At 34.8% G+C, this 12852-nt stretch overlaps 1 protein-coding gene across 1 annotated transcript; it reads right to left on the bottom strand.

Moving 5' to 3' along the window:
* Positions 1 to 3424: 3424 nt before the first annotated feature.
* tagln3b (transgelin 3b) lies at positions 3425 to 10087 on the bottom strand. The gene is given in 5 exon segments (NM_199720.1): positions 3425 to 4394; positions 4508 to 4610; positions 7035 to 7209; positions 7297 to 7503; positions 10078 to 10087. Coding segments are annotated over 4 exon segments (600 nt in total). The 5' UTR covers positions 7477 to 7503; positions 10078 to 10087; the 3' UTR covers positions 3425 to 4252.
* Between the last annotated feature and the right edge of the window lie 2765 nt (positions 10088 to 12852).

The following is a 12852-nucleotide window of genomic DNA, read 5'->3' on the forward strand; positions in this document are numbered from 1 at the left end:
AAATGTTACCGAACATCCATAAAGTCGGTCTAAAGAGCATCGCTGCTTAGTCCATATGGTCCCATGCAGCTCCTCTTGATTAAATTTCCACTTCAGTGACACTGCAAATGCAATCCAACGCATCCCAGCGCTTGACCTTACGAGTGCTGTTCCATTTGGCTTTAAGCGTTTGAAATATGTCTTGTCTGCCTCCCACACTGAAACATAAAGATTTCAATTAAAGTTAAAAGGTTTCTATGCCTATATAAGAGTGCATATGACAGAGCTGTACAACACCATACAGTATAAAGCAGCTTTAGAATATATAGGTCATTTTAAAGGGAGAGTTTGCACCCAAAATTTGGATTTAAATGTTTGTGAGTTTTATGTTTTCTGATGTTATTTTGAATAATGTGGAAACACATTGGTATCCCTGATAGGAAAAAAAATACTATGGAAATCACTTGACACTGGTTTCCTTTCTAACATTTTTCAAAAGATCTACTTTTGTGTTCAAAGGAGGAAAGAAATGGGTAAAATGGGGGGGGGGGGGGGGGTGAGGGGGATGTTAAACAAATCTTTTTAAGACATAATTATTTGACATAGGCTGTTTTATCCTGAATGTCTTCAGTGTAAAGTATGACTACTTAACTGGGGTTAAAGGCAAAATCTGCCTGACTGTTTTTACATTTTTAAAGCATTATTCTTTATGGGCACTCATGTTGACATGAAAGCGTGTTTCTGCCTTGGTTAAAAAACAAATAAAAAATTTGTTAATAATCAATCAAACTTTAGTTAATACAGTTAATGTGTCCGTTTTTTTTTTATCTCCAAAGTTGTTAGTTTAAATCTTGTAGGGAGGAAAATCTATGGATGAAAAAAAAAGATTCAAGATCATTTGTGTAATTCTGAGTTTAAATAGCATTTCTATTTTTTCCCCCCTCAATGTCCGCATAAGATATACTGTACAACACCTGGCAAGAAGTATGGAATCACCACTCTTGGAAGGTGCTCATTCAAATGTTTAATTGTGTAGAAAACAACCAAACCCACATGCCACAAAACTGTTTTCATTCAATAATCCAACCTTCTGGCTGTATGAAACACTAAGAAAAGAAAGGAAAGAACATTGTAGTCAATTACAACTGTTTTTACAGATCAAACAGGGGGAAATTATATGGAATCACCAAATAAAAACACCACTAGTACTTTGTTTGTACTACTTTTGCACCATTTCTGACTTTTATAACAGCTTGAATTATCTGAGGCATGTATTTAACAGTATTCTTCATCAAGCTGAGTTCAACTTTATCTTATTGCAGTTGCCAGATCAGCTTTGCAGGTTGGAGCTTTGTTGTGGACCATTTTCTTTCATTTCCACCACTGATTTTCAATTGGATTGAGGTCTGGACTGTTTCCAGGCCATTCCATTTACATTACACATCTTTCCGGTAAGTTATCGCAGATTTTGCATTATCGTCTAGAACAATTGAGTCATCATCGCCAAACATTCTTTCAATTGATAGAATGAGAAAACTGTCCCAAATCTCAATCTAAACTAGTGCATTTATCAAGGATGTATTAACTGTCATCTCCCCATACCTTTACCTGACATACAACCTCATACAATGAATAAATTTCATTGAAACGGCACCAAACATTGCAGATTCGTGATTTATTTATCACTGAATATCACTCATTTCCAGTCGTCCACAGTACAAGATTGTCTTTCTTTAGCCCACTGAAACCTTAATTTTTTTTGTTTACATGTTGATGTTGGTTTACGCTTGGCTTTTCTGTAAATAAATCCAATTAATTTTAGCCGATTTCTTACAGTCCAGTCACAGACATTGACTTCACTTTCTGCCTATTTATTCCTCATTTGCTTTGTTGTGCATTTTCTGTCTTGAAAGCATGCTGCTTTAAGTTTTCTGTCTTGACGATGTGATGTCTCCCTATAGGTCTACCAGTACACTTCACTTTTACAACCTTTCCATTTGATTTGCACTTGATTCAGATTTTAGACACAGCTGACTGGGAACAACCAACATCTTTTGCAACATTCTGTGAAGATTTACCTTCTTTGAGAAGTTTGATAATCCTCTCCTCATCCCTCATGTTGGAGCCATGAGATACAATATGTCAATCAGCTTGGTTCAAGACCTCTTTTTTTTTAACTGCAGACTAATTAGCGGTTGTAATCAGATAAAGTTGTGTGTTTTAAAAACAGTTCCAGTACATGGTGATCCCATACAATTTTCCTCAGATTTGTGTGGTTCCATATTTATTTCCTCAGTTTGACCTGTAAAAACAGTTGTAAATGACTACAGTGTTTTCTCTTTTCTTTTCTTAGTGTTTCATACAGCCAGAAGGTTGGATTATTGAATGAAAACTGTTTTGTGGCATGTATGTGTTTGGTTTTGTTTTCTACACAATTAAACATTTGAATGAGCATCTTCCAAGAGTGGTGATTCCATACTGTTTTCCAGGGGTTGTATATCTTTGCTATTGTGAGTTTAGAAGTCAAATTGTGTTATACAAAATCATAAGTCTGATTTGCAAGGTATAAACTGACTACTTTTCTCACAATTTCAATGTTATATCTAGCAATTCTGCTAATATTATTAGAATAGCAAGATACAGATTTACAACTTTAAGTTCATACATCAAAAATGAAAGATGCAAAACCTCAAGTCTAAGAAAAAAAACGTTTTATTAGTCATAAACTATGAGACTTATTTTTCAAAATTCCATGTTTATATGTTGCAATTCCAAGTTCAAATCTTGGAATTCCATGTTTAAATTGAACAATTCTGACTTAATTTCGCAGAATTTTTCAATATTCGAAGATACAAAAATCATTGTTTTGAGAAAGAGTTGTGAGAAATAAACTCATAAACATTGAGAAAGTCTGACAAATAAGTTTAATTAACTATAAACTGAAGAAAAAGAACTCAAACACTTAAGATATTGTACAATATTTGATTAAACTTTCTTGTACTGTGTCCTTGTTACAGTGAAATCGTTCATTTAACTACAGAGTATTATTAATTAATTATAAGTACTTAATAATATTAGGGTTAGGATGAGAGTTTAGGTCCAGTTACATGCTATCATGCATAATTGTAATTCACCTTATTCTTCGTGTAGAAGTGGGTGCAACTGATATTGTCTTATTGTATAACTGCTTTGTCTGTATAATCATGCAAACACTTGTTTGTAAATTAGTTTAATCGTTTTCTGTGATTTATTATTCCTATTCTCCCATAGGCAACTTAATCTAAAGCTCTAAAACAATCTCAAACTTGAGCGCACTTCCGTATTTTAGAATAAGGTCAATCGTAAGTACATAGAACATGTAACACCTTGAAATAAAGTCCTATATATTCTTTAAGTTAAGAACTTGAAGTTTAGACCGCTATTTTATAAGAAAGAACAACACATCTTTCAATTTAAGATACCAATTTATTAAACATTTTCAAACATGGTCACCAAAACCAAGCTTATTGAAACCCACATGGAATGTTAACACACAACAACACTGATGGACAACACAAACAAATATATCTTTACTATTGATGACTATTATTAATCTGCATACAGTACTTCCTGCTAATATGTGCATTGACATCCATTTAGCTAAAACCCAGCAATAACAACAGTACACATCCTTTACTGTACATTCAAACACTATAGTAAACAGCTGCGGTCTGTTATTTGGTGTATCAACACACACTTCGCTCTTAAAGAAGGCAGATTGCTTAGATAAATCTTTAATAATGACTATCTGCATACATATACAAATAAATAAAGTGATTCTTCTCACAAGCTTAGCAATCCCAACTTATATTAAACATACTGTATCTGGCATGCTTTAACTTCTTAAAGCGATAGTTCAACCCCCCCAAAATATCAAATGTCATGGTGTAATCTCCATCGACTTTGATTTTCTCCTTTTGTCCACAAAAGGAGATACTTTTAAGAATGTTGCATACCAGTAACCATTGAATTCCATAGTATTTTTTTTTCTACTATGGAAGTTAATGGTTTCAAACATCCAACTGCTCAATAAAAGTAACTCATTAATGTTTGAAACATTCTGATGGTTACCAACTGTTTTATTTTTGGGTGAACTATCGCTTTAAAACTTCAGTTTCATCATATCTTCATCAAATAGACACACCATCAAGAAACACTGCTTGGTAAAGGACTGTGTGAGGGGGTTTAAGGTCTTCTAGGTGTTTTAGGCAGGTTGCCGGGCACTGGTATAGCTTTACATAATCTGCCGATGCATCCCATAACCAGTCATGCCAGATTGAGATGCCCCACGGTTACTGCCCATCTGTAAACCAATCAGGTTCTGACCCTGGCGCAGTTGCTCCTCAGAAAACTCTCTCCGGTTGCCTTGAGACTTTCTGCCGCAGACAGGATCAAAGGGAGTTTACATGTCACTGAGACGCAGCAAAGTCCATTCACAAGACCTAACACACTGCTGTCAATACGTCTGCATAGGAAATGCCTTGCTCACCTGTGAAACCATTCTCTGTTTCCTCTGTATTGTCCATCGTCTTTTGTTATAGCCACGCTACCCAGCGCCATTAGCGTTCTCTGGACGGCTGCCATGTCTTTTCCTTTAACCAAGGGAAGTAAGAAGCACTGAAGTGACTCTGGCTATGAACCAAGAATGCAACTCACATGCTACAATACATCATTCCAGAAAGGCTTGGCTGATTAAAAGTAATGGCTTTGAAATAAATTGAACTCCTGTGTAAAATAAAGGGGCTACTCGGGGGTTTTAGACAACAGTGGCTGCTAAGTGAATTACAAACAGCAACTTAAAGAGTTAATTCACCTAAATTTCTTTTTAAATTTTGTTAATAATTCATTAATTCATTATACACCCTTGTGACATTCCAAAACCCTGAGACCTTTTATCTTCGGAATGCAAATTAAAATATTTTCGATGAAATCAGAGAGCTCCCTCATCCTCCATAGACAGCAATGGTCCAATTTATAAATTCAGAACACATTCACACAATTCATAAATGCAGCAACACACAATTTTGAATTCACAAGTTAAAATCATAAATATTTTTTTCGTCAAATTAATTGTATTTTTGACAGTTTAGATTTGTGTATTTATGAATTGTGTTTTAAACTTGGGAATTGGATGTGAATTTTTCAATCGTGTTTTGAATTTACGGATTGGATTTGTGCATATTTAAATCGTGTTTTAAATTTACGAATTGGATTTGTGTATATTTGAATCGTGTTTTAAATTTACGAATTGGATTTGTGTATATTTGAATCGTGTTTTGAATTTACGAATTGATTTGTGTATTTAAGAATTGTGCTTTGGAATTTACGATTGGATTTGGTTATTTTTAAAAAGTGTTTTGAATTTACGAATTGGATTTGTGTAGTTTTGAATTGTAGTTTTGAAGCTAGTTTTGAAACTTACAAGTTGTGTCTCATTTCCGAAGTTGCATCTTGCGCAGGATGCCAACTTCAAAGGTGAGTCCTTCGAAGTCCACACAGGCTAAACCGGGCGCTTTGAAATGAGACGATCTAGCCTACAGAGGACGGATCTTGTCACCAGACAATCGTAACAGCTGCTGTTAATAAGCGCTGATAAAATCTTAATTAATTGTTTTCAAAGTGATTTTAAAACTTATTTAAAATAATCTGAAGGCAAAACAAGGTATAAAGAAGCTAGAAATATATTTCCTTTGATCCATACATGTACACATAACATGTAACTGTCTATTAAATCACTCTTTAGAAAGACATGACATACACATTTTTTTCTTAGATAGTAAAATAAACCTAATTCATACATTTAAACTGGAGTTTTTTTTTTTTAAACATCCTATTGTTATCAGTGCGCAATGAATCTTGGGACGTTTGAGGCAGCAAAGGATCCACCAGTTGTGTCTTATATTACCTTGGAAACGAAGGACGCAATTGGAGGCTGCGTTTAAAGGAGCCTTTAAGTTTTTTTCAAATGAGACAGCCTTTGTCGCACCGCTATGACACAGCGCACTTCGAATGCTTCCTTCAGAGGATGCAGTCTCTGAAATGAGACACAGCTACAAACTTTTGTTTGCATTTGTTTTGAATCATGTTTTGTTCTTACGAATTGGATCTTGTAAATGTGAATTGTGTTGTGGATGTATGAATTTAATTCTGTAAATGTACTATTTATGAGACTGATCTGGCTCCATTGTATGATGTATCGTCATTAGAGTCAGTCAGCAGCGCAACATGCACTTGTCGTATTGTCCTTAGTAAACACGCACCCTGTGCTGTTAGGAGATACAATAGTAAACAAAGTGTTTATTACAGTTTTTTGCTGCACAAAAGTGTTCTTAGAGCTTCATATGAATACAGTTGAGCCACTGAAGTCACATGTAAATGACTTGACCGTGTTTTTTATCCTTTTCTGAACTTTGTCGCTGGACTGTTGCTGGCTATGGAGGGTCAAAGAGCTGTCAGATTTCATATAAAATATCTTAATTTGTGTTCAGAAGATGAACGAATGTCACAGGGGGTTTGAAACAAAGTAAAAGTGTGTAATTAATAACAGAAAAAAAATTAATTTTTGTGTGGACTAAACGCAAATAAGCAAGAATAAAGTAAACACACTAGAAAAATGACAGCAGTGGGAAAACAGCAGTAAAAGGGAAAGTTTTATTCTGTCATCTTTACACATCACAAACAGGAGTTTATTTCTTCTGTTTAACACACTGGTAACCATTGCCTTCCATGATAGGCGTTTACAACATTCTTCAAAACACCTTCATTTGTGTTTAATAGAAGAAAGAAACTCAAAGGTTTGGAACCACTTGGTTTGAGTATATTTTTAAATGTGGGTATTTATGATCATAGCAACAACCTAGGAAGTTTTTTTTGGTACAATCTGTTCAGAGAATAGAACTTTTAAACAGAAATTCAGACATTAACATTCGTACACATAGCCCCTTTCATTTTTTTATAGCTGTCGCCAAGCTAATTCCTAAATTCAAGAAATGCTCATAAAAGAAATTTTACTGTACCTTCCCACAAGTCCACTGTCTGAAAAATGTCTGTGGTTATTACTCCATAAGCTTCAGCTGCCTGAAGGAACTGCGAGATCTTTTCCATCTGCTTAAATGCCATCTGAGTCTCTGAGATCTTCTTTATAGGCTCCTTACCTCGTGGATACAAACTGTTGATGAGTCTACAGAGGATCTGAGAATTAAGGAACGGGGAGACAGAGATAAATGAAAGATGAACACAGTCGTGTTGATGTTCTACACTGATCGGGGTTTTACTCACAGTGCCATCCATTAACCAGTTTTGAAAGTTTTGTTTTCCTGGTTGTGGTTTTTCCACGTTTCCTCCACACTGAGCAACAATCCAGTCCTCCAGTCGAGACTCCAGCTCAGGGTCATATTTCTGCTCAATCTTCTCCTGCACCTCACGACTCAGTCCATAACTAGGGCCTCGGTTTGCCATGGTCAGTTACTTTATTAAGCTGTAGATCTTTGGACAGACACCAAAAATAATTCATTTAAAACTTGAAGTCATGACTGTATAGAAATAGTCTGAAACTTGGAAAAGGGTTAGGGATTTGGTAAGTGTAAAGTTTGAACACACACTCACACACTCCCACAAACTTGAAATGGTCCTAAAAAATAGACACAACTGACAACAACTGTATTATTCATAGTCAAAAATAACTATTTTGTGAAAAAATGCAGCCGATTTCATTAAGTGTAAACATTTTGTAAAGTGACAAGACAAAATCTTAATTTGAGATATTAACTTAAATCTTGAAAAACCACATACTCCTAAACAGCGTTGGAAAAGTTACTTTTGAAAGTAATCCATTACAACATTTTGTTACTCTCCAAAAAAGTAACTAGTTGTGTTATGAAAATAATGGTTTACGTTACTTTTGAGTTACTTTTTCCACACCTGCCTGAGCCTTGATCTCTTTCAGAACTTACAGGCTATTTTTCTTTTTATAATAGAGGAGCTCTGCATTTTAACGACACACTGTATAACCTACACCTTCATTTACCGTTCAAAAAATAAAAAAATAAAAGTTAAAAAAAATTAGAACAATGTTACCTTATGAGAACTTCCTGACGCTACACATGCCGTACATACAAATTAGTAAAGTTGAAAGCAACGTGTTTGCTACTTAAAATCACTCTTCATTGAGACTATAATCCCCTTTTCTTCCATCTGTTAACAGTAATGAGAATATTTTCATCACAGAAATGTATGGCTTAGTTTCTGTCTGTCCATCTTAGTTTCTGTCTGTTCCCGTGAGGGTCTTATTCTCTCATTGAGTGTGATTCAATGCGATTACACTAATGTAAATTCAGCAAATTATTAATTAAATGCAAATTAACTAATCTAAAACAGTAACTCAAAAATTATTACTAAAGTAATGCACTACTTTTTCGTTACTTAGACAAGTCATATTATTACGTAACTCGCATTACTTGTATAGTGTTACCCCATCACTCCTCTTAAATTTCTAACAGGTTTAGAAAGATGCAGAGTTTGCGAAATGTGTAAATCTTTTTATATTATAAAATGTATATTTTTGTGCATTAGACGTTTAAGCTGTTCTTCTTTTTAAACTTAACTGTAAAGAAATATTTGACCAAGTATTTTGTTTAAAAATAGACAAAATATAAGTCTGAGCTCCAAATCTCAACAGTTTAAGACACATTTCGTTTTGAAGTTTGTAATGCTCAAAAAGTGGTAATAAATGGATTATATCTACATCATGAATAAACTCCTTTCAACTCCTCCAAATCCTTGGTGATGCATAATACAGGATTAGAAAAAAAAAATTCTTGTGTAATTCTGGATTTGTATGTTAATGTTAGTTGCCCTTTACAGGCCCGTAGCCAGGAGGGGTTCGGGTGGTTCGGAAGACCCACCCCTCACTGACAAGGGTCCAGAATTTGTCCATACATATGCTCATTTGTCCTATTTTAACTGCTATGTCATCATAAATAGTGAAAATAACCCATCAAAAAAGCTTTAAGACTAAGTAGAATCCTCTGTTCTCTGTCACTTCAGTGACTTCAACTAATCAGTTTTATCAAATGCAAACGATTTTTTCATGAGTCCAACATCCAGCTGTGCAAGAAAACATACAATCTGACATGAGAGAAATCATCTTTTGCTACTGTATTGTTTTTAAATAGAGAAAATATGTTACAAGTAACTTTTATTCTAAATCTTGGACCTTTTTCTTGAAAGAAAAAAATGACCAATAAAAAGGTGTGAAGCACTAAAAGTGGACACTATTAGATTTAAAATTGATTTGATTACTATTTTAGCTATTGTTGAATTTTCAAATGTACTTTTTTTTTCAAGAGAGGCTGGAAAAAATGAAGAGCTTACATAAGATATATAAGAAAAGCTTTTTATAAGATAAAAAATTATCGTTTTATTTTTTATTATTGAAATGGCCAGAATATGCTACTTTTTTCTAATGACACATTATGTAATTTGTCATTTAAAAATCAATATTTTTTTCATATTTATTTACTCTGAATATGGTACATCAAAAAGTGTGGCTATAATGACCTTCCGACAAACTAATTTAGCTATAGTGTTTAAAATGTGACTAAAATGCAGTATTTAAATCTCTTAACTAAATAGAAAATAACTGCAAAAAGATCCACTTTTTGAGAAAAAGAACCACCCCTTTCACCAGGCTGGCTACAGGCCTGCTTTATCACACAATAGCATATGTTATATCGATATGAACTATTACTTTACATTTAAACACGGACTGACAAGGATCAATATTGACCTGGGTGTGGCCCATATGCTTCGGTTCCCACGTGTGACTTTCAATAAAAAGAATCTAAATATGCCTCCATCTAAACACATTTCAAATATTTGACTCAACCAGAAGAGCACTGCCAATATTCCTCAGTAGTTTATATTCAGACACAACGTGCAAACGCAAACTCCCTGCGCAGATTTTGCCCAAATTAGTTTTAAACTGTCACATTTAAACAATTAGAGCTAATTATGTCGTCACCACTAAAATAGCTTGATATTGTGTAAAGATTTACTTACTGTAAAGCGATGTGGGTGTCGTCCTCCTGAAAGCGAGGTCAAATCCGTCCTGCGGTCACTGATCATCAGGGATGCTGGACTGGAACATCCGAGCAGCGGCGAAAGGGGCGTGGATTCACTGTCCGGTTTGCGGAGGAGACTGGACTTATGAATATTAATTAGCATACGTAGCCTCGGCCTCGTGGAAATTTACCAAGCAGCGTCGGCGTGACTTGATTAACATTCATGAGCTGAGCTGAACAGTTTGGTCAGTATAATTGGTAAACGCACGTGTGGAATAGCAAGAAGGACAGACGACTGACCAAACAAATTCGACAATACGGTACACTTTTTATCAAGTGCTATACGTTATTTTGAAAACAAGACACTAGTTTGCATGTTTATCTGACTACGTTAAATGAGCTTCTTAATGGGAGAGAAAGACATGGGTTCAGAGTTAAAGAAGAAGAAAAACAACAGGTGGGAAATAACACACGGAGACTCTGCTGAGGAAAATAAATTAAGTATAATTAGGATAAACAAGTAATATCTAGGGTGGCTCAGTGGTTAGCACTGTCGCCTCACAGCAAGAAGGTCACTGGTTCGAGCCTCGGCTGGGTCAGTTGGCATTTCTGTGTGGAGTTTGCATGTTCTCCCCGTGTCCTCCGGGTGCTCCGGTTTCCTTCACAGTCAAAAGGCATGCGGTACATGTGCATTAAATTAATTTAATTGTACGTAATGTATGTGTGTGATTGAGTGTATGCGTGTTTCCCTGTACTGGGTTGCAGCTGGAAGGGTTTTCTGTGTAAAACATGCTAAATAAGCTGGCGGGTCATTCCACTGTGGCGACTCCAATCAAAGGACTAATGAAGGAATTGATAAAGGGACTAAGTAGAAGGAAAATGATTGAAATAATATCTAAACAAGGGTTAAAGCTTAGGGCCATGTTTTGTTATTTGTGCAGAATTATTTTGGGAGTATTATAACTAAAACCCTAATATGTGAAATAAAAAAATAATATCTTTTAACTTTTGTTTAATGTTTACAATGCAAATCCAATTAGATTTACTTTATTTAGTAAACAAAGAAAGTCTCTCATTTAATACATCTACTAAAAACACTACTTTACAAACTGCATTGTACATAAATCAGATGAACACTTTCATTTTAGTCAATATTATTACTGTAATTAATTTAAAAACTGAATATAGAATTACACACATTTACTCAAGTAAATAAACAGAATGATGGGCCTAAAATCTACGAAATTCTGCACGTGCTACTGTGTGGGCCTAGTTAAAGCTACTTATTTTAAAAGTTCATCTTAAATAGACATACAAGTGACTAAACAGATTAACTTTAACAAGGCAAGATTAAATTAAGGGTTAGTTCACCCAAAAATGTCAATTCTGTCATCATTTACTCACCTATGACTTGTTCCAAACCAGTTTGAGTTGTTTGTTCTGTTGAACAAAAAAGATGATATTTTGAGGAATATTGGAAACCTGTAATCATTGACAATAGGAAAAACAAATACAATTGATGTCAATGGTTACAGGTTTCAACATTCTTTCAAATTTCTTTGTGTTGTGTTCAACATAAATAACTAAACAAACTGGTTTGGAACAAATCAATTTAAGTGATGAAAGAATGTATATTTCGAGTAAACAATCTCTTTAAATCTAAAAAAAATATATATCCATAAGACTACGAATTGAAAGTCTGAACATCTAAGTGGTGCAAACACATATTTAGGAATTGTCATTTTAACGACACCTCTGGGTGACACATAACATTGTTATTCACATGTTTCATTTTGTGTATGTAAACTGCATGTTGCCATTTCAATTTCAGCTCTAACCAACTGATATAGAAAGGTCAGTCAGGTTGTTAAAAACAAGCTCATCGGTTAGGCAAGGGGGTAAAAAGCCCCCGGCCCATTGAACACAGCTCAACACTAATCACGCATGTTAATAAACAACCAAGCAGTTCCTGGAGCAGTGGCCCTGTGCGTCCTCCAAACAAACAGCAAGAGCAGGGGCCAGGAGAGAACTGAAAGGTCAGCTTTGATATAATGTGCTGGATGGGATCTTCACACACCACTAATTCATTAAAGTCATCTTAAATTTAAAGTTAAGGAAATATGCACTCATGTCCTCTCCTCTCCTATCCTATGTCCTCTACAGTGTCTGGGGTTCTTTCCTAAGACTGCTGCCCCCAGGACCGGCCCCAGAAAAATCGGTAGAAAAAGAATGAATGAATGAATATTGAATAAGCCATTAAACTGTTGTATAAATGCAATATCCCACTGCGATATGGTTGTATATCTGCACTGCACTGTGGCCTCACAGTATACACACTAATCACAGCATTGCTGATTTATTACAGTGCTATGAGTGTGATATTGCGCATATACATACTTTCCAATGTATATTCTAAAGATAAATTATTATGCCAAAGGTTGAAATATACATTTAAAAGTTTTTCATTGAAAAAAAAAAAAAAAACAGAAAATTTCGTATTACCTTCAAAGTACTGTCAACTTAGAATAATTATTTTCATTTCCATGACGTCATAAACACCAAAATTCACTCACAGTTCATATTAAGGGGACCTATTGTGCAAAATCATTTGTACAATGAGTTTAAACACAGTTGTGTGGCTACAGCCTGTGAATATAACCAGCTTCTAATGTTAAAAATGTATTCATTATTTTAGAATCACACTTCATAAAAACATTCAGAAGAAACACTTTGATTGACATGTGAGAGGGAAAGCCTCTCCCATTAATGACAA

Source organism: Danio rerio, chromosome 24 (genome assembly GCF_049306965.1).
Source record: "Danio rerio strain Tuebingen ecotype United States chromosome 24, GRCz12tu, whole genome shotgun sequence".
Classification (NCBI taxonomy): Eukaryota; Metazoa; Chordata; class Actinopteri; order Cypriniformes; family Danionidae; genus Danio; species Danio rerio.